The sequence below is a fragment of the Pleurodeles waltl genome, unplaced genomic scaffold, assembly GCF_031143425.1.
Source record: "Pleurodeles waltl isolate 20211129_DDA unplaced genomic scaffold, aPleWal1.hap1.20221129 scaffold_84, whole genome shotgun sequence".
NCBI lineage: Eukaryota > Metazoa > Chordata > Amphibia > Caudata > Salamandridae > Pleurodeles > Pleurodeles waltl.
This window is the reverse complement of record NW_027150398.1, coordinates 2,169,124-2,197,113: the sequence shown is the minus strand read 5'-3', so window position 1 is coordinate 2,197,113 and position 27,990 is coordinate 2,169,124. Positions and strand designations below refer to the sequence as shown.

Below are 27,990 nucleotides of genomic sequence, written 5' to 3'. Positions count from 1 at the left end.
ATTGCATTGCGAATACTTGTTTGGGGTTGGTAGAGGGCTTCTTTAGAAGAGGAATTATGGTAGCTTCTTTCCAAGCTTGAGGAAAACTTGAAGCCTTTATCACATGATTGCAGATGATGGTGAAAGGGCTGGTGATAATATCAGGGGCAAGGTGCGGAATGTGGGGCAGACTGGGATCAGTGGGTCACCACATTTAATAATGAGTAGAACAGATTTAGTATTAATGACTGTAAGGAAATGCCTCCTTGGCATGGTTACCCCCTGACTTTTTGCCTTTGCTGATGCTAAGTTTTGATTTGAAAGTGTGCTGAGGCCTGCTAACCAGGCCCCAGCACCAGTGTTCTTTCCCTAACCTGTACTTTTGTTTTCACAATTGGCACACCCTGGCATCCAGGTAAGTCCCTTGTAACTGGTACCCGTGGTTCCAAGGGCCCTGATGCCAGGGAAGGTCTCTAAGGGCTGCAGCATGTCTTATGCCACCCTGGGGACCCCTCACTCAGCACAGACACACTGCTTGCCAGCTTGTGTGTGCTGGTGATGACAAAACGAGTAAGTCGACATGGCACTCCCCTCAGGGTGCCATGCCAACCTCACACTGCCTATGCAGTATAGATATGTCACCCCTCTAGCAGGCCTTACAGCTCTAAGGCAGGGTGCACTTTACCATAGGTGAGGGCACAAGTGCATGAGCACTGTGCCCCTACAGTGTCTAAGCAAAACCTTAGACATTGTAAGTGCAGGGTAGCCATAAGAGTATATGGTCTGGGAGTCTGTCAAACACGAACTCCACAGCACCATAATGGCTACACTGAAAACTGGGAAGTTTGGTATCAAACGTCTCAGCACAATTAATGCACACTGATGCCAGTGTACATTTTATTGTAACATACACCCCAGAGGGCACCTTAGAGGTGCCCCCTGAAACCTTAACCGACTATCCGTGTAGGCTGACTGGTTTTAGCAGCCTGCCACACTCGAGACATGTTGCTGGCCACATGGGGAGAGTGCCTTTGTCACTCTGTGGCTAGTAACAAAGCCTGTACTGGGTGGAGGTGCTTCACACCTCCCCCTGCAGGAACTGTAACACCTGGCGGTGAGCCTCAAAGGCCACCCCCTTTGTTACAGCACCACAGGGCACTCCAGCTAGTGGAGTTGCCCACCCCCTCCGGCCACCGCCCCACTTTTGGCGGCAAGGCCGGAGGAGATGATGAGAATAACAAGGAGGAGTCACTGGCCAGTCAGGACAGCCCCTAAGGTGTCCTGAGCTGAAGTGACTCTGACTTTTAGAAATCCTCCATCTTTCAGATGGAGGATTCCCCCAATAGGGATAGGAATGTGACCCCCTCCCCTTGGGAGGAGGCACAAAGCGGGTGTACCCACCCTCAGGGCTAGTAGCCATTGGCTACTAACCCCCCAGACCTAAACACGCCCTTAAATTTAGTATTTAAGGGCTCCCCAGAACCTAGGAACTCCGATTCCTGCAACCTAAGAAGAAGAGGACTGCTAAGCTGAAAAACCCTGCAGAGAAGACAGAGACACCAACCGCTTTGGCCCCAGCTCTATCGGCCTGTCTCCCCCCCTTCTGAAGACACTGCTCCAGCACTTTCCCCAGGGACCAGCGACCTCTGAATCCTCAGAGGACTGCCCTGCTCTAAAAGGACCAAGAACTCCCGAGGACAGCGGCTCTGTTCACCCAAGACTGCAACTTTGTTTCCAAAGGAGCAACTTTAAAACGACTGCGTTTCCCGCCGGAAGCGTGAGACTTGCTACTCTGCACCCGACGCCCCCGGCTCGACTTGTGGAGAAACAACACTTCAGGGAGGACTCCCCGGAGACTACGAGACTGTGAGTAGCCAGAGTTGCCCCCACAGCGACGCCTGCAGAGGGAATCCCGAGGCTCCCCCTGACCGCGACTTCCTGCTTCCCAGATCCCGACGCCTGGTAAAGACTCTGCACCCGCAGCCCCCAGGACCTGAAGGATCGGATCTCCAGTGCAGGAGTGACCCCCAGGAGGCCCTCTCCCTTGCCCAGGTGGTGGCTACCCCGAGGAGCCCCCCCCCTTGCCTGCCTGCATTGCTGAAGAGACTCCTTGGTCTCCCATTGATTTACATTGGAAACCCCACGTGTGTTTGCACACTGCACCCGGCCGCCCCGTGCTGCTGAGGGTGTACTTCCTGTGCTAACTTGTGTCCCCCCCGGTGCCCTACAAAACCCCCCTGGTCTGCCCTCCGAAGACCCGGGTACTTACCTGCTGGCAGACTGGAACCGGGGCACTCCCTTCTCCATTGAAGCCTATGCGTTTTGGGCACCACTTTGAACTCTGCACCTGACCGGCCCTGAGCTGCTGGTGTGGTAACTTTGGGGTTGCTCTGAACCCCCAACGGTGGGCTACCTTGGACCCAAACTTGAACCCCGTAGGTGGTTTACTTACCTGCAAAAACTAACTAACTCTTATTCCCCCCAGGAACTGTTGAAAATTGGACTGTCTAGTTTTAAAATAGCTATATGTGATTTATTTGAAAACTGTGTATGCTATTTGGATTATTCAAAGTTCCTAAAGTACCTACCTGCAATACCTTTCATTTAAAGTATTACATGTAAAATTTGAACCTGTGGTTCTTAAAATAAACTAAGAAAATATATTTTTCTATACAAAAACCTATTGGCCTGGAATTGTCTCTGAGTGTGTGTTCCTCATTTATTGCCTGTGTGTGTACAACAAATGCTTAACACTACTCCTTTGATAAGCCTACTGCTCGACCACACTACCACAAAATAGAGCATTAGTATTATCTCTTTTTGCCACTATCTTACCTCTAAGGGGAACCCTTGGACTCTGTGCATACTATTCCTTACTTTGAAATAGTGCATACAGAGCCAACTTCCTACAATGACAGTCTTCCTGGGCTTTCTTGAAAGCTGCAGGTGGGTAAGTAAACACTAGTTGGTAACAAGAGATTTGGATTCCCAGACTCCCTACAGAGTTCATGAGTTGGATCTTCTTTATTTCCAAACCAGAGCCAATTACTGGACCCCACAGATGGCTGTAGAATATGAGTTGGCCCCATATGATCTTAAGGGACAGCTTATCTCTAGACTGAGTTGCAGGCAGAACTGAACAGTGTCTGAACAGTATTTGGTCTCTGTTTTGTGTTCAGGCAGGTATGTGGCCTCCGCTTGCACCCAAGAGAGGTAAAACAGCCCCATGGACTGCTTCTAGTACAAGAAAGCTCTGCTTGGCCAATTCCGTCAATCATTATGAACACTGTTTGCTTTCATGTAGCAACCTCGTGTTGAATACATTTTTTTATTGAGGAACCCAGGACTCAAAGTGAAGAGAATTAAATATCATGGGCTGATAGGGCTACCCTAATGAAGGCGGAAGAGCCTTCCTGTGTGCAGGTGACCCACCACTTGGTGCTGCATACAGTATGTCCTTGCACTTAGGGCAGTATGTTTCTACCAAGCCTGTCCTCTATTCACACTGCCAGGCACAGAAACGTGTAACCAGGACACACTAGTAACCAGATGCTTGTAGGTGGGGTGAAGGTCTTCAGTTATGGGATAAATGCGAGACAGGTTATAAAAAAATATTTAAAAAAGAATATGACTGGGCTACACATTGTGAGGACTTCTGGCTCTGTTTGCATGAAAAATGGGGCATTGGGGGCAGGGAGGAAGACACTAAGAATGTTAATGCCATTTAATTTGAGACATTATATATTAACAGTTCCTAGTTGGCATTGCTGAACTCCGTACTCACCTGGATGTGCCACAGGATGCCAAAAACAGGGTCCAAGGGAAATCCAATTGCTCAGCTGTGCTCTCGAAGATGCAGACTTCCTTCAGCTTTTGTGTTCCTGGAGATGAACAGACAGGAGGCTTGCCAATTATCTCTTGGGGTCCGCTCTTCTGTCTTGAACTAAAGTTGGAGTAGGTCCAGCCCCTTAAGGGGCAGGGGGCGGGGGCATTCTCTCCAGAGGTCACATAGGCTGCCATCTTTTCTAATGACTAGAGGGTTTCTGCAGTTACAATCCTTCTGTCTATATAAGGTCCATCAGTGTTCTGACAAGGTGCCATTTTTATGCCTGGTTATAGCTTATGGGTGGGGGAAACTCTGTTTAGTAGGGAAAAAAATCCCAGGGGCAACCCTACCCACTTTGTCTGTGACCAAACCACTAGGAAATGTTATCAATCTCATATGCCCTGCTCTGCCAAAATCCAACATGGCAGAATGCTTCTTACCCTGGGCGGAGCTCTAGGCACACACCTGAGGTTTGTCTGTGGAAATGAGGAAATTCCCCCCTGCAAACCAGTTCTGAAACAGGTTTCCCCCATTAGGATTGATGTCACTCTGCCTACTTAGATAATGTCAGGGGTAAGCCTATGTATGTGTAACATCTGCCTGTGACAGGGGATGCCCCTTCAAAGATTGCACAGTTGGTGGGCACATCCCCGAGGCCATCATGCTATAAGGTGATCACACCTCCTCCCAGCAAAGGCCCTTTTGTTTCGTTTCCTGGGAGCCATTCACACATCCCAGCAGGCTGCTCCGTGAAAGTTGGGGATTCATTTTGAAACGGCTAATAGAGACGCTGCGCAGAAAAAAAACTGTTGCATCAGTCTGCAAAATCACAAGTGATCACAAGAGGCCTTTCCTTAGAAGTGTCCTCTGAGAAAAACAATGGCCAAATAAGGCCTCCAAAGCATGTAAGAAAAAGTAATTATATTCACTGAAAAAACAAGGGTTAAAGTGATGTTATAGTTTGGTGAAATATTCAGTGATAACATAATGTTTTAAACTGAAAAAAAAATACTGAAGTTCACCAGTTCTAGTTATCGGTAGTAACTATAACTCATGCACTAAGATAACTATAACTCTATTCCAAGTGGACCATGTGGTTCCCAACATCTTGGGGAATTAAGCCTTGTTCCAAGCATCAGAATATATTTCTAGAGACTTGTGAGTCCATTTCTTACTTACATTCTCTGTTTGTTATTTATATACAGCTGTGGCTGCATTGCAGTGGTATGGATCTCAAAGTACAACATCAGTAAAGCGTTCATGTAGCCTGAGCTGGCTAAAAACAACAGCTCTGACACTGGTTTCCCTATCGGTCTGATATATTTGGTGGTTAGTAGGAAGCGGTCTGATTGATCAGGTGGCTAGTAGCAGGCGGCTTCTCTGTAATTTCTCCATAGTTCATTCTGTAATTTCTCCATAGTTCATCACCTTCTTATTACTCATTTGAAAGGAATGACGAAGCTGTGCTTCATTCAGTGGCCCATACCAATAAGCATCTGGGTCCTGTGCACTGAGTCTTGAATGGATGTAAATACCTCTGGTACCCTGGTGTGATCAATAGCAGGGTGTCACTGGAGGAGATCATACAGCCAATACGCTCAATCCTAACTTTTTGTAAGTTTTCTTAACTGTATCACACTTTGTTCTCAGATATTGAAGATGGTCACTGTGAGTGATCTAGGATGGTTATTTATTTTACTTTTTTTAATTGCCTTTGTATTGTTGGAAGCACTTCTGATCTGAATGGCATCCTTGGAAGTTTTCTTGGAGGTTATGAGTTCAGACCTCATTTCATCACTTAGTTCTTGTTACCAGGCATGCTTCAGCCTCCTTACTTTGCTCTGCGTTACTTTGAGTTCCTCAGAAAACTAGTGCTAAGGCTTGTTTTGGCCAGTTCCATCTTGATGATATTACTCCTGTTCAGGTTCAGGAGGGGCCACACTACAGAGTCCGCTTTGATAGTGGCCACAGAGGAAATTCGGTGTGTCATTTACAGTGGGGGAAAGGCCTCATTGATCCTTTAGGATCAATCTCTTTATAGAGCAATTGGTTGTGTGTGGGGATTTTGATTTCTGGTGTTTTTCTCTTCCATGTGGTGTCCCACAGGGGTCGTTGCTTGGCCCAATGCTTTTTAATAGTTATGTGACAACCCTTGGCTAAGTTGATCAGGTCGTACGGTTTGTCAACCATCTCTTAAGCTGATGACACTCTGATCGTAGTGTCAATTACAAGTGATGTCGAAGAGATGGCAAATCATTTCAGTAAGTGTATGAGTGCATTATTTAGGCAGATGAGTAACCGCTGCCTAAAGTTAAACTCAGAAAAAACACACTATTTGGGGAGGACACCTCCTTCTGGAATTTGACATGGTGGCCTCCAGAGCTCGGCGCTCTTCCCATGCCTGGCCTCAAAGTAAGGAATCTAGGTGTAATCTTTGATACACAACTTTTATTCACTGATCTAATCAACAAACTAGTTTTTTCCTGCTAAAAAGGCTTAACAAAATTTTACAGTTGATTCCGGTTGAATTACTTGGCTTCCGGTGAGAAAGAGAGTTGCTTTTAAAGCGTTGTGTACAGCTCTCAAAGCACTCCATGACTCCGGCCCGAATTATTTAATGGAAAAAAATTGTTGGTACATTCCAAACAGACACTTGTATTCTGAAACAGCTAAACAGGTGTTTATCCCAGAGATGAAGAACGTTTCTTGGGGAGGTAGAAGCTTTGTCTATTCCGCTCCTCGTTTTTGGAGTATGCTGCAAGGCACCTTAGAGGACAATAGTGATTCCCAGGTTGAAAAGAATAGAAAATCAAGATTTCATTCGACACGGAGCTGCTATTATGCACGCTGTCCTTTAATGCCACGCTTCCTTTTAGTGCTACTTTTGCAGCACCTTTAAAGAACTTTAAAAAAATAACATCATCTAAAACTTAGAACATTTTGGTCCATAAATAGCCCTTCGCCAGAACACTCTTCCTCTTTAAATGCGGCGCGACTTCAACCATCCCTAGTAGATTCTTCTGTTATCCTCTTCTTTGTAAATCCTCTTCTTCTCCTTCACTGACTTTCTATGTAAATAACAAACAAGACATCAACAAATACTGTGACCACACATCCTAAAATCCAGCAAAGAACAAAATAGCAACTCCGTTTACAATTAACACATTATCACTTTACCTCAACCCAACCATTAAACGTAATCTTTTTTTAATGTTATTTTTAATACAGGATTGAGGAGGGCTGGATAATGTCAGCCTCTATGTCTTTTATGAGATCTTGATTCTCTATTCATTTCAATCGGGGAATCACCATTTCATTTTAAGTCCGGAAACTGCCATTCTGCATGTTGAAAGCCCTTCAATTCTACATCTGAAACATGCTTTATTGGTCTAAAGTAATGTTTTACATACGTACTTGCATTCGACCAATCAGCCGCTTTAAGAATCTTTTTTTTTTTTTAAACAACCTCCAGCCATATACACTTTGCTCGCCATGGCATCTGTTAAAGAATGCACCTTAAATATGTTTAGATCAACACCTGCTTGATCCATAATGCCTCTTGCCCATCTGGCAATTGTGGCTTTTCTTACCGCACCATATGGCTTAACAAAATAAATTAACCACTGATTTTCTCCATGCCTTCTAAATGCCATGAGTCTGTTTTCATATTCTGTTAAACAGTCTACTGCACACACCTTTTTCTCATCAGGGTATTTTGGATTAAACACAGACTCTGACATGGTCCTAGTCCTCCTCTATATCACAAAATATACTCCATCTGGACTATATCTTATCATCCACAAACTAATGGTCTTGTGGAAAGATTAACAAGACATTGAAGGACATGATCCTGGTACTCCCTGAAAAACTCAAAAGGAGATGGGATGTCCTCTTGCCATGCCTGCTTTTCGCCTACAGAGAGGTGCCACAGAAGGGAGTAGGGTTTTCCCCCTTTGACCTTCTGTTTGGCCATCCTGTAAGGGGACCACTGGCACTTGTAAAAGAAGGCTGGGAGAGACTTCTCTGTGAGCCTAAACAAGATGTGGTGGACTATGTGCTTGGCCGCCGCTCAAGGATGGCAGAGTACATGGAAGAGGCAAGCAAAAACCTTGAGGCCTGCCAACATCTCCAGAAGTTGTGGTATGACCAAATGGATGCAAAGGTTGAATTCCAACCAGGGCAGAAAGTCTGTGTTCTGGAGCCTGTGGCTCCCAGGGCAATCCAGGACAGATAGTGGCCTTTACCCAGTGCTAGAAAAGAAGAGTCAGGTCACCTATCTAGTGGACCTGGGCACTAGCAGGACACCCAAGAGGGTGATCCATGTTAACTGCCTTAAGCTCCACAATGACAGGGCAGACATAACCATGTTGATGGTTACTGATGAGGATCAGGAAGCAGACGGTGAACCTCTCCCTAACCTCCTCTCAACTGACCCAACTGACTCGACTGAAAGGATGGATCAGTAGATGGAGTTGTCTATTCAGATACCCTCTCTTCCCAACAGCAGGCTGACTGCAGGCCAGCCCTACAGCAGTTTGCTGAACTCTTTTCTTTGACCCCTGGACAGACACACCTGTGTACCCATGATGTGGGCACATGAGACAGTTTACCTGTCAAAAACAAAATATTCAGACCATCTGACCAAGTCAAAGAAAGCATCAAAGTGGAAGTCCACAAGATGCTGGAGTTGGGAGTGAGAGAACTCTGACAGTCCCTGGGCTAGTTGTCTTGGTCCCCAAACCTCACACCAAGGATGGAAAGAGAGATGAGGTTTTGTGTGCACTACCGAGGACTCAATTCTGTCACTGAGACAGATGCTCACCCCATACCAAGAACAGATGAACTACTTGATAAATTAGGTGCAGCCAAATACTTAAGTACCTTTGACTTAACTGCAGTGTACTGGCAAATTAAGATGGCACCTGGAGCAAAAGAGAAAACAGCATTCTCAACACCTGATGGGCATTATCAGTTTACTGTTATGCCGTTTGGCTTAAAGAATGCCCCTGCCACCTTCAAAAGGTTGGTGAATCAAGTCCTTGCTGGCTTGGAGTCCTTTAGTGCAGCCTATCTAGATGATATTGCTGTCTTTAACTCCAACTGGCAGGATCACCTGGTCCACCTGAAGAAGATTTTGCTGGCCCTGCAAGCAGCAGGCCTCTCTATCAAGGCATCCAAATGCCAGATAGGGCAGGATACAGTGGTTTACTTGGGACACCTTGTAGGTGGAGGCCAAGTTCAGCCACTCCAACCCAAGATCCAGACTATTCTGGACTGGGCAGCTCCAAAAACCCAGACTCCAGTCAGGGCATTCCTTGGCTTGACTGGATACTACAGGAAGTTTGTGAAGGGATATGGATCCATAGTGACTCCCCTCACAGAACTCTCCTCCAAAAAGATGCCCAAGAAAGTTAACTGGACCTTAGACTGTCAAAAGGCCTTTCCCTAAAAGAAGCTATGTGCTCAGCACCAGTACTGAAAGCTCCAGATTATTCTAAGTAATTCATTGTGCAGACAGATGCCTCTGAACATGGGATAGGAGCAGTCCTATCCCAAACCAATGATGATGGGCACAGCCCTTACTTTTGACGGCAAGTCTGGGGAGATAATGAGAAAAACAAGGAGGAGTCTCCCCCTCAGCCAGGTCCACTCCTAAGGTGACCAGAGCTGAAATGAACCCCCTCCTTAGAAAATCCTCCATCTTGTTTTGGAGGATTTAGCCCAATAGGAATAGGGATGTGCCCCCCTCCCCAAAGGGAGGAGGCACAAGGAGGGTGCAGCCACCCTCAGCGACAGTAGCCGTTGGCTACTGCCCTCCAGCCCTAACACATCCATAAATTTTGTATTTAGGGGCGACCCTAAACCCAGGAAATCAGATTCCTGACGACCTACAAAGAAGGACTGCTGACATGAAAACCCACAGAGAAGAAGGAAGACGACAACTGCTTTGGCCCCTGCCCTACTGGCCTGTCTCCAACTTCAAAGAACCTGCACCAGCAACGCATCCTGCGGGCCCAGTGACCTCTGCCGACTCAGAGGACTGCCCTGCAACTCCAAAGGACCAAGAAACTCCTGTGGACAGCGGACCTGCCCAGCCAAGCAAGAAGAAACCATCTTTAAAGGGACTCTCACCTCACTCCAGAAGCGTAAGACCCCACCACTCTGCAGCCGATGCCCCTGCCCTGTGTCCAGAGAAACCAATGACCCAGAGAGGATCCCCAGGCGACTCTGACGATGTGTCCACCCTCAGCTAACCTATCTGCACCCCCATGACGATGCCTGCAGAGGGAATCCTGAGGACCCCCCTGTAGGAGGCTGGACTGGCTTGTAGTGAGTACCAAGGGGTACTTACACCTTGCACCAGGCCCAGGTATCCCTTATTAGTGTATAGGGTGTCTAGCAGCTTAGGCTGATAGATAATGGTAGCTTAGCAGAGCAGCTTAGGCTGAACTAGGAGACGAGTGAAGCTCCTACAGTACCACTAGTGTCATATGCACAATATCATAAGAAAACACAATACCCAGATATACTAAAAATAAAGGTACTTTATTTTTATGACAATATGCCAAAAGTATCTCAGTGAGTACCCTCAGTATGAGGATAGCAAATATACACAAGATATATGTACACAATACCAAAATATGCAGTAATAGTATTAGAAAACAGTGCAAACAATGTATAGTTACAATAGGATGCAATGGGGACACATAGGGATAGGGGCAACACAAACCATATACTCAAAGTGGAATGCGAACCACGAATGGACCCCAAACCTATGTGACCTTGTAGAGGGTCGCTGGGACTGTAAGAAAACAGTTAGGGTTAGAAAAATAGCCCACCCCAAGACCCTCAAAAGTGAGTGCAAAGTGCACTAAAGTTCCCCAAAGGACATAGAAGTCGTGATAGGGGAATTCTGCAGGAAAGACACAAATCAGCAATGCAACAACAATGGATTTCCAAACGAGGGTACCTGTGGAACAAGGGGACCAAGTCCAAAAGTCACAAGCAAGTTGGAGATGGGCAGATGCCCAGGAAATGCCAGCTGTGGGTGCAAAGAAGCTGCTACTGGACAGTAGAAGCTGAAGATTCTGCAGGAACGACAAGGGCTAGGAACTTCCCCTTTGGAGGACGGATCCCTCACGCGGTGGAGAGTCGTGCAGAAGTGTTTTCCTGAAGAAAGACCGCCAACAAGCCTTGCTAGCTGCAAATCGTGCGTTTAGGGTTTTTGGATGCTGCTGTGGCCCAGGAGGGACCAGGATGTCGCCAATTGCGTCTGGGGACAGAGGGGGCGTCGAGCAAGACAAGGAGCCCTCTCAGAAGCAGGCAGCACCCGCAGAAGTGCCGGACCAGGCACTACGAAGTAGAGTGAAACGGTGCTCACCCGAAGTCGCACAAAGTAGTCCCACGTCGCCGGAGGACAACTTAGGAGGTCATGCAATGCAGGTTAGAGTGCCGTGGACCCAGGCTGGACTGTGCACAAAGGATTTCCGCCGGTAGTGCACGGAGGCCGGAGTAGCTGCAAAAGTCGCGGTTCCCAGCAATGCAGTCTGGCGTGGGGAGGCTAGGACTTACCTCCACCAAACTTGGACTGAAGAGTCACTGGACTGTGGGAGTCACTTGGACAGAGTTGCTGGATTCAAGGGACCTCGCTCGTCGTGCTGAGAGGAGACCCTGGGTACCGGTGATGCAGTTCTTTGGTTCCTGCGGTTGCAGGGGGACGATTCCGTCGACCCACTGGAGATTTCTTCGGAGCTTCTAGTGCAGAGAGGAGGCAGACTACCCCCACAGCATGCACCACCAGGAAAGCAGTCGAGAAGGCGGCTGGATCAGCGTTACAGAGTTGCAGTAGTCGTCTTTGCTACTTTGTTGCAGTTTTGCAGGCTTCCAGCGCGGTCAGCAGTCGATTCCTTGGCAGAAGGTGAAGAGAGAGATGCAGAGGAACTCGGATGAGCTCTTGCATTCGTTATCTAAGGAATCCCAAAAGACAGAGACCCTAAATAGCCAGAAAAGAGGGTTTGGCTACTTAGGAGAGAGGATAGGCTAGCAACACCTGAAGGAGCCTCTCAGAAGGAGTCTCTGACGTCACCTGATGGCACTGGCCACTCAGAGCAGTCCAGTGTGCCAGCAGCACCTCTGTTTCCAAGATGGCAGAGGTCTGGAGTACACTGGAGGAGCTCTGGGCACCTCCCAGGGGAGGTGCAGGTCAGGGGAGTGGTCACTCCCCTTTCCTTTGTCCAGTTTCGCGCCAGAGCAGGGCTGAGGGGTCCCTGAACCGGTGTAGACTGGCTTATGCAGAAATGGGCACCATGTGTGCCCATGAAAGCATTTCCAGAGGCTGGGGGAGGCTACTCCTCCCCTGCCTTCACACCATTTTCCAAAGGGAGAGGGTGTAACACCCTCTCTAAGAGGAAGTCCTTTGTTCTACCATCCTGGGCCAAGCCTGGCTGGACCCCAGGAGGGCAGAAACCTGTCTGAGGGGTTGGCAGCAGCTGCAGTGAAACCCCGGGAAAGGCAGTTTGGCAGTACCCAGGTCTGAGCTACAGACCCGTGGGATCATGGGATTTTGCCAACTATGCCAGGATGACATAGAGGGGGCAATTCCATGATCATAGACATGTTACATGGCCATATTCGGAGTTACCATTGTGAAGCTACATATAGGTAGTGACCTATATGTAGTGCACGTGTGTAATGGTGTCCCCGCACTCACAAAGTCCGGGGAATTGGCCCTGAACAATGTGGGGGCACCTTGGCTAGTGCCAGGATGCCCACACACTAAGTAACTTAGCACCCAACCTTTACCAGGTAAAGGTTAGACATATAGGTGACTTATAAGTTACTTAAGTGCAGTGTAAAATGGCTGTGAAATAACGTGGACGTTATTTCAATCAGGCTGCAGTGGCCTGTGTAAGAATTGTCAGAGCTCCCTATGGGTGGCAAAAGAAATGCTGCAGCCCATAGGGATCTCCTGGAACCCCAATACCCTGGGTACCTCAGTACCATATACTAGGGAATTATAAGGGTGTCCCAGTATGCCAATGTAAATTGGTAAAATTGGTCACTAGCCTGTTAGTGACAATTTGAAAGAAATGAGAGAGCATAACCACTGAGGTTCTGATTAGCAGAGCCTCAGTGAGACAGTTAGTCATAACACAGCTAACACATACAGGGCACACTTATGAGCACTGGGGCCCTGGCTGGCAGGGTCCCAGTGACACATACAACTAAAACAACATATATACAGTGAAAAATGGGGGTAACATGCCAGGCAAGATGGTACTTTCCTACACCCCCTGACCGCGACTGCCCAGGAAGAAGAAACCCGATGCCTGGAAGAAGCACTGCACCCGCAGCCTCCAAGCCTGTGAAGAACCAACCACTGGTGCAGCAGTGACCAGCAGGCTGCCCTCACCCTTGCCCAGTCGGTGGCTGGCCCTAGAACCCTCCCTCGACCCTGCCTGCAACGGCTGAGTGACCCCCCGGGTCCCTCCATTTAAACCTATTACAAACCCAACGCCCTGTTTGCCCACTGCACCCGGCCGCCCCTCTGCCACTGAGGGTGTGCTTTGTGTGCCTACTTGGGACCCCCCCAGAGCTCTACTAAACCTCCTGTGGTCTGCTCCCCGAGGACGCAGGTACTTACCTGCCAGCAGACTAGAGCCGGAGCACCACCTGTCTCCATAGACGCTTCTGTTATTTGGGCTCTTTTTTTACCACTACCCCTAACCGGCCCTGTGTTGCTGGTGCTGGGTGTTTGGGGTTGACTTGAACCCCCAACGGTGGGCTACCAATGCCCTGGAGACTGAACTTGTAAGTACTTTACTTACCACATTAACCTAACTGTACTTACCTCCCCCAGGAACTGTTGAATTTTGCAGTGTCCACTTTCAAAATAGCTTATTGCCATTTTATGCCAAACTGTGTACATTACTATTTTGATTCAAAGTCCTATCTATACCTGTGCAAAGTACCTTACATTTAATGTACTTACCTGAAATTTGATTCTTGTGGTTCTAAAATAAATTAAGAAAATAATATTTTTTTTCTATATAAAAACCTATTGGCCTGGAGTTAAGTCATTGAGTGTGTGTTCTCATTTATTGCCTGTGTGTGTACAACAAATACTTAACACTACCCTCTAATAAGCCTACTGCTCGACCACACTACCGCAAAAAAAGCATTAGTATCATCTATTAATGCTTCTGTCAAGCCTCTGGGGAACCCCTGGACTCTGTGCACACTACCTCTCACTTTCAGATAGTATATACAGAGCAAGCTTCCTACAATAAAATAATGCGATGTGCGCTGCAGAGATTCTGATTGCTGTTAACCTACAAGCAGGCAGACTGCTTCTTATACGATTTTAAGGAGTCTGTGAAAAAGTCGGTAAAAGCAATATCCAGATTGTATCTGGCAAGAGGGTATTCACAGTATGAAAAATCCAGCCTCTATATCAGCAGTCATGCCCAGACTGGATACAAAATACCAGACGATGTACCATCATGCTTAGTGGGTCACCCCAAATCAGACTCCGTCATTAGTCAAGCGTCTCAAAGGTGCTCCAAAAGCCCCTGCACACCTACCACTACACCACCAGATAAAGACCGGTGATGCCTTGATTCCATTGGGAAGCGATTCTCTAGTATGGAAGGGCTCACAGTTAGAGCAGCGAATTCACTGGCAATTCTAGCAAAATGTGACAGACAAATGTTGTTGGATATGTCACGGTTTGTGGATCTTCTGCCAGATGAAACTAAAGAAGAAGCCAGAACAATTTTTCAGGAGGGAGAACGAGCCTCGGCGGAGATAATGGAGTGTGCCATTGATATCTCCTCAACGGGATTTCGGCAGTTGGCGGGCACAGCTGTAATTCAAAGACAGACTTGGTTAAAAGCTACATCCTTTAGACAAGAGGCACAGATCAAAATTTTAAATACGCCTTATGATGGTGAATCATAATTCGGGAAACACTATGATAATGCTTCTCAAGCCATCAAGACTGATACCAATTGTGCCAGATCCTTGGGAACACTACAAATTAAAAGGCAACCCCTTCGAGGAGCCAGGAGCAGAAGCACTTTTCCCTATAGAGGAGGATTTCAACCATATAAGCAACACTAGAAGGCTCATCAAGGGCAATATCATTCCCAGTATGTCCATCAGTACAGACCCCCACCTTCGGCACCTTACAAACATCCTTACAAACAACCAGCAAGAGGCAGACAGCCCACCAGGGGACTAGACACCACAAGGAAGCAATGACCTTACACAGGTGCTGGCTTCCCCATACTCCCAATCAGATCTTCTGGGAGGTCGCATGTCTCATTTTCTACATCAGTGGTCTTGTATAACAATGGACAGATGGGTTCTGGATGGCATAGCCTGGGGACACACCCACGAATTCATCAATAAGCCACAAATCTCTCCACCTGAAGGACCACCTCCTCCACGTCTAAAGCAGCTACTGATAAAGGCTTCTCTAAAAAAGGGGGCAATAGAAAGGGTTCCGAAGTCTCAAAAGGGAATGTGTTTCTAGTCCTCTTTCTTTCTAATCAGAAGAAAGTCAGGAGACTAGCACCCAATCTTGGATCTTCGGAAACTAAACAAGTATCTAAAAAAGGAGTCATTTCGAATATTCACCTTACAAGACATCTTACATCTTCTAAACCATGGGGACCATGTGACAGCTCTCGATCTCCAGGATGCTTATTTCCACATCCCGATTCATCTGAAGCATCGAAAGTACGTATGATCCCAGGTAGCCAGCGCCCACTTCCAGTTCAAAGTACTCCCTTTTGGGTTATTATTCACCAAAGGTCTTGGACCTGTGGCAGCCCACCTAAGACAAAGAGGAGTTCAAGTATTCCCATACTTGGACGATTGGTTAATCAGAGCCCCAAAATCCCAAATGAACGGGGGTGTAGATTGTGATGGCTTTGTAGATGATGCAGGTGGTTTTGAAGATGATGTGGACCAGCATTGGGAGCCAATGAACTTCCATCAGGATGGGGATGATGTGGTCATATTTCTTCATACACTGAATGAGGTGTGCTGCAGCATATAGGGTGCCTCTCAGTGTTGCCAGTGTGGAATCTGGGAGGCCGTGGAGGAGGGCAGTGCCACCATCCAGAAGGGAGAGTATGATGGCTAGAACAGCAGTACTGAAGTTGATTTTTGGAAGAAACAGTGTGTCTTTCTTTCTAAGAGAGAGCTGGTACCAGGCCATCTTTGTGATTTTTGGCAGTTTGTGTGTTGATGGCATTCAGTGAAAGTTGGGTTTCGAAGCAGCGAAGGATCATGTCATTGAGGCAGGTGTGTACTGTATCTTTTTTATTGATTTTGACAAATAATAGGAATTCTGTCTTGCGTGGGTTGACCATCGGGTAGGCTCTGGGCATCCAGGTCTGGATGATAGTGCAAGCAGTGTTTAAGAGATTAGATGTCTGAAGCAGAATAGACTCAAGTAGAGCGGTGTAGCATTGGCATTTTGGTGAGTCTTGATGCTGTTATCTGTGAATAGAGAACGAAGGACTCTAAATATAGATTGAAGATGACACGAGACAGTATCTACCCCTGTGGGACTCCACAGGTGACGTGGAGCTTTTTTGATCTGGAAGTACCTGTGTGAACAAAGGATATTAGTTAGAGAGGTAGGAGGCGAACCAGTCAAGGACATTGCCGGTGAATCCCATTTAATACTCAAGGATGCATATGAGGGTGGGATGGTCAACTATGTTGGAGGCAGCTGAGAGGTCCAGCAATATCAGGAGGCAGCAGTCCTCTTCATCTGTGGTCTAGAAGTTGCAGTCTGTGATGCATAAGGTAGTTGTTCCCGTGCTGCAGTGTGACCTGAAGCCAGACTGATCGTCATGCAGGAGATGATGTGGACCATTGATGTTGTCTTGGAGTTGGATATAGACTGCTTTTGCAGTGAGTGATGGGCCAGTAGTTAGTGAGGTTATCAGGGTTGAGTGGAGGCTTCTTTAGAAGTGGGAGGATGTGACCTGCCTTGAGCGCTTCTGTAAAGGTGCTTAGAACGAGGGAGGATTTGACCGTGGTAAATAGTGGTAGGAAAGCATCTTCTGAGGAAGTTTTAATGAAGGATGGTGGTAAGACGTCTTTATAACAAGTGGGGTTTTTTGGGAGCAGAGTGTGTCAGCGACATCTGAGGTGAGGCTGATCATTACACACATTGGATAGGAACGAGTAGGAGTAAGAACTGAGCAGGCTTGGTGTCGTTGATGTGCTGTCGGATCTTCTGTATTCATTTACTAAAGAGTGTGATGGCATTCCACTTCTTGTGGAGTGAGTAGTAGTTTGGGATCAGTATCTCGCTACTCCCCGTTTTGCCACTCCATTCTTGTGTCTTCCAAGAAGTCACTTATCCCCCCGCTGGTCACCTCATCTACAGATGAAGAACAAGTGTACAGGTAACATTTGAGGTGCTTTATGTGAAGTGCTGTGCTTGCTAAGTTTCTAGCAGTTGGTACATCTCCTATCCATTGCAGCAAGGTAGTTGCCAGTGTCCCAACAAGAAGGTGTATCCACTCTCCACTCCTGCCACAAGTAAATTATTATAGCAGCATTCCTTGCCACCAGTATCCAAAAAGAGACAACATGTCTCAAGCAACTGGATGAGGAATTGTGGTCTGCTGCCAAACAGGCACACATGTTGCACCTGCACATGACGAATTATTGGAAGGGATTATCTACTGTACCCCCCCCTCTCTTACGAAACACTTAGTTGGTGATGTAAGCCAGCATTAAACTTGATGACAGTGGATGGTGAATGGTGTAACAGCCTCCTCCAAATGGAGGCAGTCTGCTAAACAAGCACTCGCACAGAGAAACTGATCTTCGAGATTGTAGGGACTGTTAATGATGTTTTCAATTACAACTACTACTACCTAAATTTACATAGCGTCTCTGTGATCTTCGGATTCAAGAGATTTAACTGCATTTAACTTAGAAATAAGAAGTACTAGTAGACCTTTCTTATGGAAACTCAGATACTGTAGTGCGTGTGTTGTACATTGGCAGATGTGGGGGGTTATTTAATGGCAGAAGGTTTTGCTCAACTCTGGTCAACGGTTAATAGCCAGAGTAGACCTTTCTCTACTTGTAAACTATTTGAGATGTTTTCTGTGGCTGATGGAGGTCAAGAAACGGCAGAATGATCAAAATTGGCAAAATGTTGTTTTAGTATTCTCTTGCTCCGTATACTCAAACCTCAGCATTAACAATTTGAAATTGTGTACTTTTTTCACAGACAAGATGTTTTCCTTTGTGTGATCCACATCTCATTCTTTGTTTGTGTACAGCCTTTTGTGCTGGTCCGGCTATCGTGTATTCCTCATGTAAGGAGTATGTCAAGTGTAATATGTAAGAGTATTGTACTTCAGTGCTGGCATGTGGGCACCGTCTGCCAGGCATCATTAAGCCATGACACACACTGTTGGCAGGCCAGGGCCTATGCTTTACATCTTCCTGCTCCAAGTGAGCTATGAGCAGTGTCCTGTGAAAAAGATTAATGGAAGTCAAAGCCCTGATGTGGGTTGGGTGTGGAATGGTGTGCCCATCTTTGGCACTCTTCAGAGGAATTGCCCCTACATCTTGACCTGCACCAATTTCATTTTTAGAGTGTCCTTCAAAAGGGCTTAAGAAGGCATTACCTACGGAGTGTGTGATGGCAATAAAAACATGTTCTTGAATGTACATTTCTTAACTCTCGTCACTCTTTCCACAGACTGTTCAAGTGATTGTCCAGTCTCGCCTTGGTGAGAAGATTTGCACCCGCTCGTCCTCTTCGCCAACTGGTTCTGATTGGGTAATGGCATGTTTCATGCACCGAAGCTATGAAGTACAGTATATCATAGTTTTATCTCTATCTTATGTAGTTCTGGGCAAAGTTTTAATTATGCAAGCAAAATTGTGTGTAATGTTATAATGCCCACCCTTGCCCCAAATCCCCAGAGCTTTCATTTGGTGTCCCTTGTGATACCAGCGAGAGATGGGTTCACAAAGGAAAGGAAAAGAAGTGTCTGTGGCTTGCAAAACCTATTAAAAAAAAAAATAATAATAATGTAATACTTTTTACATGAGGTGCACCAGCTAATTGGTCTGTTTATTCACCTTGGAAATATGGAAAGCTGTCATGGAAAGATGGAAGCTGAATTGGTCTTGCCCGGATTCAGGCTGCAGATCATAGACGTTTACATGGCAAGCCATTAACTCAAAGAGCCATCTTGCTGGCAACATAGGAAGAACTCCCAACAAATGCTTATTTCTCTTAATAAAACAAATAGGAGGGCAGGGTAAGAGCAGCCTTGCCCCACAATCAATAAACTGGTCAAGGAAGAACTAATTAATGCCTTTTAAATGTGGAAAGTAGCACAAAAATGGGGTTCATTGAAAATATTGGCATAATATAATTGGTTTTAAAGACTGTGCAAACCCAATCGGACACTCTTGAGGCGAAGTTGGTACTTATGGCCAGTTGGGATGCAAAATGGGAGGAGCAGGTGACAGGATAAAACTGCTGCAGGGCCTTTAGGGTGTTGTCGAAAACTCCAAACTCCAAACAAGAGAATTAGTCGGAGGGGGTATGGGGGACATCAGGATTTCTTGGATTCTCTGAAAGTTGTGATGGTGCTTGTAAAACGATCTGTTATTGAGTCTGACACGTTAGTAGGGCTGTATTGCTACTAAATTGACACCTTGGCTTCTTGGCACCAAATTGAAGGCGGCTAGGGAAGTCTGGGCAATTACATGGGAAACACTGCATACATAAAACTATGTTTTTCATCTTGGAAAATGTAGCTCTTTTCTTCCTGAACCTCTCGCCCTTTCTTTACCCGTTAATTCTGACTTCTGTCCAATACTCCCAACATATAAGAACAGTAGAAGTGTTTTATTTTGGTTTGTTGCAAGTACTTATTTTCACTCTCATCATAAGTTCCAGTTAATTTAATATGTAATTACTGGTTAGTCTATTCACTAGAGAAATAATTGTATTTTTATTGCACTAAAACTAAAATCTAAAAACCGATATCTCTAATTGACTATGAAGGCAAGCACCTTGATTAACCCTTGTCCACTGACATTTGTTGTGACCTGCAGCCCCTGAGTGGCAATTCTTAGAGGTCATATCAGCCCTGCATTTCTAACGGTAGATACATGGACTAATATTACATTTGTGTTATCAAATATCTTATTTCCTGCAGTAGTCATTGCTTTAAACATGTTATTACTTCCATAAGATTAAATTTGAAGTACAGTCATTTAGAATTCTACCGAGAACCCACATCTGATTAAATCTAATGATCGAGACATTGATTCCAAAGCATAGATTTAACGAAGACTACGTACATATAACCAGACCCTTTCTCTAATAATAAATAGGCAGATTTAGGTTCCATTCTAAAGCAGAGATGTATTGACTTCAAACAGTAGGTCTTGGAGATGGTTTCCAAAGCACAGATCTCTTAACATGCACCATAAAAAGCAGATTCCTTAGACTGTTTCTAAAGAGCAGATCTCTTAACATGAACTGCAAACTACAGATATCTGTACTTAATGGTTATTTTTGTAAGAATAGACCCCAATAAAAGACTCCCCCCTTCTTCCCAACCAACTTTTCCACAGATCTGTTTCTAGAAACGCTGCATTCCCATCCTTGAACTCTTAGGTAAGGTTATCAATTGAAATGTTGCCTCTGATGAGACAGAGAATTGTTTTCATCCTACTGAGGTTTTTCATTTCTAATGTTAGTCCAGTTGGTTCCGTTGTGCTTTCCAAGGATTACATCTTCCTGGATCCATTATTAAATGAAAGGTCGTAAGGCAAAAATTATGACTGAGACCATGACCACGCCTGCCTCGACTGATACTAATTTAGATTTTGATGTTTAGTCGTGTAAACAGTTTAATGCCTCTCACCTGTTTTTTTTTTTCTTCTATATTTAGTTCAACCTAGCAATCAAAGACATACCTGAAGTTACCCATGAATCCAAGAAAGCTCTGGCAGGACAGCTGCCTGCTGTCGGAAGGTCTATGTGTGTGGAGATCTCACTGAAAACCTCTGAGGTAAGAACAATGACTGCAATAAATATGAAATTAAAATAAAGAAAAGAGTCTTCACTAGGAGCACAATAGTTTGTCTAAGGTTATCTAATGGTAAGTGCTGAGCTCAAAAGTTAAAGTTCTCCTACATTGGATCTGTCATAGATTCATGTGCTTGAATCATTTTCCCTCTTTGAGCTGCTGATCCCCTGGTATCCCGCTAACATCAGTATCCTGTGACAGAGGCCTGACAGGGCCATACAATATTTCTTTAGTAACCAGACATCCTCCCAGAGAAAGACGCAAACTTCAGCACTCTGAACACCACTCCTCCCAAGGGCCACCAAACCTCAGATTTATCCCACACCTGTGTGAAAAGAAGTCTCTTCCCTCTAACTTCTGTTTGGATTTTCTACTTCCCTGGTTTATTTATAACTATAGATACAGGTACTTTCTTTTGAGTCTGTTGCTTCTTCATGAAGGAGTCTCGTAAGAAGGCCTTCTTCAGAGCTTGTAGCTCCAGTAGAAAGAGGATCATATGTATTACAGATTGGCAGAAGGAATGTATCGACTGCTTCTATGCAGGATATACAGCCAAGTACTATAAGATTAGTAAAATATTTTCCATAAAAACACTGAATTACTGCAAGGGTTGCCTTTTGAGGCGGTGTCAAGGACTGGATGCTGCACAGTTCTGTTGAGTGCCATTCTTGATTGCTTAAGGAAAGGACAACTTCTCATATGCTCAGAATAATATACTTGATAGTGGAAAAATGTCTCCTTTAGTAGGTCACAGCTTGGAGGAAGAACACAGAAAAAGGAAGGAGACTGAAGACTTGGTAAACTTCTATTGAAGTTTATGTTGCTGAATGCAGTGAGGTGTCAGGTTGCCCCTGACCATCAGAAAAGAGGCAGGCAGAACCAGCTGAGCCAAGGAATTATTCTCAAAGAAAATAGTTCAATTTGCTAGATGAATAATTAAGGACCAAAACTAAAGTCAAATGGGGGAAAAAGTCCAAATGAAATGTGTTGGAATGCATCGGTGCCCTTCCAAATGGTGGCTTAAGTACGATTATACAAGGAAATTATATTACAGAAAGAAACTCTGCAAAACTTGGACTTGGATACCCCAATAACTTCCAGAGCACCGACAACCATATTTTGTAAGGCTTTACCTTTCCTTTTTTTGAAGGTTGATAGCACTCGCTCTACCTCGAAGAAAGTCTGTGTTTAATATACAGTGTGACATGCAGCAGTATGAAACTCTGCTGCTGCCGCCCACACACCGTGCTACCTGCACCAGGCGCAAAACATCTCTGGGTTATGATGAGCGCTGAAACCATGGAGTGGCTTCATTGGAGAGTGAGCTCTGCGTCTCACTGGACATTGTGTTCTGCAGTGTGTCACTGTGAAGTTCACAAACGTTTTCCTCCGATTCCTTCTGAAGCTACACAACCTTTGGTTAGTTCTTGGTAATGTCTTTTTCTCATGAATGACAGCTGGCTTCAAAAGAAAGATGGAGCACTCGCCAACCTGAGGACCCATTCACTCAATGTACTCCATCCAGAAAACATCAGAAGTGTTGTTGGAGGAAGGTAAGGCTTTGAAATAAGGAGCATTAGCTAAAGATCTGGCAGCCACTTTTGTTGATACCGTTCACAGGCCGCAAATAAATTGGACAATAAGCCAGACAGGGATTCAGAAGCGCACACTGTGGGGCTATCTAAATTTTCAGCCGAATACATTGTGGTCAGAAGCCCCAGTGATGGTCCTTCCGCTAACTGTCCCTGTCAACTGTATGGACGGTCTGCACTCATTCTGTTGCTGTTAATTACTGGCTTCTTCATGGCAGCCTCATTGATAAGTGCCCCATCGTCGTTCAGACGGTGCTAATGTTGGCGACAAAACTTATGCCAAACTACTTATACCTGAAAAATCAGTCGCCTGTGCCAGCAGAGAAAGGAGCTTATGACAGCTTTTATTTCAGACACGTTCCTACAGCGCTTCTACCGTCCGATAATTTGATTTGCAAAGTATTTCTGCTACAAGCACCAAAGATTCTGGGAATAGGAGATATCTCAAAGTGAAGTTATGTTTGTCTCTGGTGCAATCCCCACACAACATCTGGATAAGCGTCAGGATATGGAGGAAGAGAATGATATGGTGGGTATGACAGCATCATAAAAATACCCACAGCCCCATCCATTACGAAGAAGAGAAACTGTCGCAGTGGGGTTATGGTCACCCACACTATGATTGGCTCGATGATGAGTCTCTGAACACCCAGGGCACTCCGGTGTTGCAGGACCTAGTCGATTCTAATCATTATCTTCACAGCACTATGTCAGATTACACAAGTATTAGTCCTCTGCGCCAACCTCGGCTACAGGTGCCTTCTTCCACACCACACCAGCTGCTGGCAACTCACCTCCAGTGCACTGTATCAGTGGTTTCTTAACCTGTGGTCCAGGGACCCCTGGTGTCCACAAAGCCCACTCAGGGGGTTCCACGACTGCTGAGAAAATGAAATAGTATTAACAGACTGTAGGACTTTGGTTCTGTATGCACTATTTCAAAGTAAGGAATAGTATGCACAGAGTCCAAGGGTTCCCCTTAGAGGTAAGATAGTGGCAAAAAGAGATCATTCTAATGCTCTATTTTGTGGTAGTGTGGTCGAGCAGTGGGCTTATCAAAGGAGTAGTGTTAAGCATTTGTTGTACACACACAGACAATAAATGAGGAACACACACTCAGAGACAATTCCAGGCCAATAGGTTTTTGTATAGAAAAATATATTTTCTTAGTTTATTTTACGAACCACAGGTGCAAATTTTTCATGTAATACTTTAAACGAAAGGTATTGCAGGTAGGTACTTTAGGAACTTTGAATAATCACAATAGCATATATACTTTTCAAATAATTCACATATAGCTATTTTAAAACTAGACAGTGCAATTTTCAACAGTTCCTAGGGGGAGTAAGTTAGTTAGTTTTTGCAGGTAAGTAAACCACCTACGGGGTTCAAGTTTGGGTCCAAGGTAGCCCACCGTTGGGGGTTCAGAGCAACCCCAAAGTTACCACACCAGCAGCTCAGGGCCGGTCAGGTGCCGAGTTCAAAGTGGTGCCCAAAACACATAGGCTTCAATGGAGAAGGGGGTGCCCTGGTTCCAGTCTGCCAGCAGGTAAGTACCCGCGTCTTCGGAGGGCAGACCAGGGGGGTTTTGTAGGGCACCGGGGGGGGACACAAGTCCACACAGAAAGTACACCCTCAGCAGCACGGGGGCGGCCGGGTGCAGTGTGCAAACACACGTCAGGTTTTCAATTGGAATCAATGGGAGACCAAGGGGTCTCTTCAGCGATGCAGGCAGGCAAGGGGGGGGCTCCTCGGGGTAGCCACCACCTGGGCAAGGGAGAGGGCCTCCTGGGGGTCACTCCTGCACTGGAGTTCCGATCCTTCAGGTCCTGGGGGCTGCGGGTGTAGGGTCTTTTCCAGGCGTTGGGATCTGGGAGTCACACAGTCGCGGTCAGGGGGAGCCTCGGGATTCCCTCTGCAGGCGTCGCTGTGGGGGCTCAGGGGGGGCAACTCTGGTTACTCACAGTCTCGGAGTCGCCGGGGAGTCCTCCCTGAAGTGTTGTTTCTCCACAAGTTGAGCCGGGGGCGTCGGGTGCAGAGTAGCAAGTCTCACGCTTCCGGCGGGAAACGCAGTTGTCTTGAAGTTTCTTCTTTGGAAACAAAGTTGCAGTCTTGGATGAACAGAGCCGCTGTCCTCGGGAGTTTCTTGGTCCTTCTAGAGCAGGGCAGTCCTCTGCGGATTCAGAGGTCGCTGGTCCTGGTGAAAGCGTCGCTGGAGCAGTGTCTTTTCGAAGTGGGGAGACAGGCCGGTAGAGCTGGGGCCAAAGCAGTTGGTGTCTCCGTCTTCTCTGCAGGGTTTTTCAGTTCAGCAGTCCTCTTCTCCTTAGGTTACAGGAATCTGAGTTCCTAGGTTCAGGGGAGCCCCTAAATACAGAATTTAGGGGTGTGTTTAGGTCAGGGAGGGCAGTAGCCAATGGCTTCTAGCCCTGAGGGTGGCTACACCCTCTTTGTGCCTCCTCCCAAGGGGAGGGGGTCACATTCCTATCCCTATTTGGGGGATCCTCCATCTGCAAGATGGAGTATTCCTAAAAGTCAGAGTCACTTCAGCTCAGGTTGCCTTAGGGGCTGTCCTGACTGGTCAGTGACTCCTCCTTGTTTTTCTCATTATCTTCTCCGGCCTTGCCGCCAAAAGTGGGGCCGTGGCCGGAGGGGGGCGGGCAACTCCACTAGCTGGAATGCCCTGTGGTGCTGTAACAAAGGGGGTGAGCCTTTGAGGCTCACTGCCAGGTGTTACAGCTCCTGGAAGGGGGAGGTGATAAGCATCTCCACCCAGTGCAGGCTTTGTTACTAGCCACAGAGTGACAAAGGCACTCTCCCCATGTGGCCAGCAACATGTCTCGAGTGTGGCAGGCTGCTAAAACCAGTCCGCCTACACGGGTAGTTGGTTAAGGTTTCAGGGGGCACCTCTAAGGTGCCCTCTGGGGTGTATGTTACAATAAAATGTACACTGGCATCAGTGTGCATTTATTGTGCTGAGAAGTTTGATACCAAACTTCCCTGTTTTCAGTGCAGCCATTATGGTGCTGTGGAGTTCGTGTTTGACAGACTCCCAGACTATATACTCTTATGGCTACCCTGCACTTACAATGTCTAAGGTTTTGCTTAGACACTGTAGGGGCACAGTGCTCATGCACTGGTGCCCTCAACTATGGTATAGTGCACCCTGCCTTAGGCCTGTAAGGCCTGCTAGAGGGGTGACTTATCTATACTGCATAGGCAGTGTGAGGTTGGCATGGCACCCTGAGGGGAGTGCCATGTCGACTTACTCGTTTTGTCCTCACCAGCACACACAAGCTGGCAAGCAGTGTGTCTGTGCTGAGTGAGGGGTCCCCAGGGTGGCATAAGATATGCTGCAGCCCTTAGAGACCTTCCCTGGCATCAGGGCCCTTGGTACCAGGGGTACCAGTTACAAGGGACTTACCTGGATGCCAGGGTGTGCCAATTGTGAAAACAAAAGTACAGGTTAGGGAAAGAACACTGGTGCTGGGGCCTGGTTAGCAGGCCTCAGCACACTTTCAAATCAAAACATAGCATCAGCAAAGGCAAAAAGTCAGGAGGTAACCATGCCAAGGAGGCATTTGCTTACACAGACTAATCAAAGTGTATGTAAGGCAAGCAGCAAAATGTAAAATTAAATTTAAAATGTTGTGTTAATTATTATTTGTGTTAAATTGGATTGTTTTGCAGTTCAAATCATCAAAAATGCTTAGGCCGGGGTCCCCATCTTCCACTAATGATTCAATGGGGGTCCCCAGGTTACATTAATAATTAGGTTGGGGGTTCACAGAATTGAAAAGGTTGAAAACAACTGCACTGTGTTTCTTCTTAATACTCCATGAGTCCATCAAGTTGAGGCCAATATCACAAAGTAGGATTAACGACCAGGCGAGGCGACAACATGCTATTGTATTGTCTTACAGCATTGTACATCTCTTGACACGCCATCATAGATTTTCGAATAACTTTATCAAACAGGGAACATGCTACATCATGGGGAAAGGAGTGGTTGGAAGAGTGTATTTGTGGTGAACCTGTATTGGAAGCGTTTTGGTGTTATGCATGAGTGACAGGAAAGGTTAAGCACTTTAATCTTGTCTTGGAATGCAGTGCCTGGCAATATGATGGTGGACGAAGTTGACTTGAGATTTTTTCTTCAACACAATTGTCTCATTCTCTCCTCCAAGCTGATAGATATAATGGTGACTCCTTCCTTTAGACATTGTTTTAATTCTTCCAAATATTAAGCGGAATTAACAGATGTCTCTCAAAAAGACCACTAAATCAAGGAAATGACCAGTGGCATGAAACGTCTTCAGGCTGGTAGGTGAATCCAAGAAGAGTATATTGGAGGAACCTGGCTCTCACACCCTCTGGACCGGAGAGATGAGGACCTGAGGCCCTGAGGCCCTGTAGCGGGGTTCCATTATATGGGACAGGATTCCAGGAGCAAGTAGCTAGGGTGGAAACTCCCACCTACAGAATCACCAGAGCATTTGTAAAACACACAATGACAGGTTCTGGCTCCCTCAACTGGGGGAAACAGGAAGTTGACAAGTAAAAGAAAGAAGTAGGGAAATGGTTTTGCCATGATAGATTGGGGTAGTGCCATTAGTAGAGAATATACAGACAACCAAACTAGTTTGTAAATAACAAAACTCCCCACTGCCAACAATGTACCTCACAGGAAAATGGGTGAGATACATTGAGCTAGATCTCCAGTCCATGCAAAACCTTCCTCTCCATTAAAATGCACGGTTAGTTTTTTTGAAAAGTAAATTTAATTTGATTGCAGCAAAGTGAGTTTCTCCTTTCTCCTAGTCCCTAGGTCATTCCTTCTGTGCAGCCTTGGAAGATGTTGCTGTTTAACAAGATCTCACATCAGACACTGTAAGAACCGGTTTTATTTTGTTTCTGTCCTCTCCCGCAGGGGGATTCCATGGAGCTGGAAATCTGGTGCCTTGAGATGAATGAAAAGTGAGTAACATAACATCATCTTGATGTCCCCACTATGCATGTGTGATTAATTACTTTATAAGTTGTTCTGTTCAGAGCTCTGCTTTAAATGAAACTGGCACATTCTGGAGTTTAGTTGAGCACCAAGGACGTCCATAGTAACCGAGCCAATCTTTCATGGAGAGTTTGCCTGGGGTAGACATTATATATTTCTCTCCTATCATTGTGTGTGATCTCTCTAATCCACTCGCACACACACACACACCCACTCACAGACCCACAAAACCGCTACTGTACCCAGCCACAAACCCAGCCACTCACACACCCACTAGCACACCCATTCAGCCACTCACACATCCACAGCATGGGGTTGGCTGCATGTAGGATGTTAGCCACAGGCCAAGCTCTGCAGCCAACCCCCCTCTGCGCACAACCAAAGGCCGTGTGCAGCAGCAGTTGGATAAGTGTACAGTAATGATTAAATATTACTTTACATTAAAAAAACAAACTGGAAATTCACTGAAAAAACAAAGTTTAC

At 46.1% G+C, this 27,990-nt stretch overlaps 1 protein-coding gene across 8 annotated transcripts in view; it reads left to right on the top strand.

Annotated features, from left to right (window-relative positions):
- LOC138281254 (autophagy-related protein 13-like) overlaps positions 1–27,990 on the top strand; it is a 363,183-nt gene that overhangs the window by 66,406 nt on the left and 268,787 nt on the right. For all 8 annotated transcript variants that reach the window (XM_069219574.1, XM_069219575.1, XM_069219579.1 and 5 more), the window contains exons 3-5: positions 18,552–18,632; positions 20,770–20,889; positions 27,427–27,473. In XM_069219574.1, the coding sequence (XP_069075675.1) occupies positions 18,552–18,632; positions 20,770–20,889; positions 27,427–27,473 (248 nt within the window). The remainder of the gene's footprint in view (positions 1–18,551; positions 18,633–20,769; positions 20,890–27,426; positions 27,474–27,990) is intronic.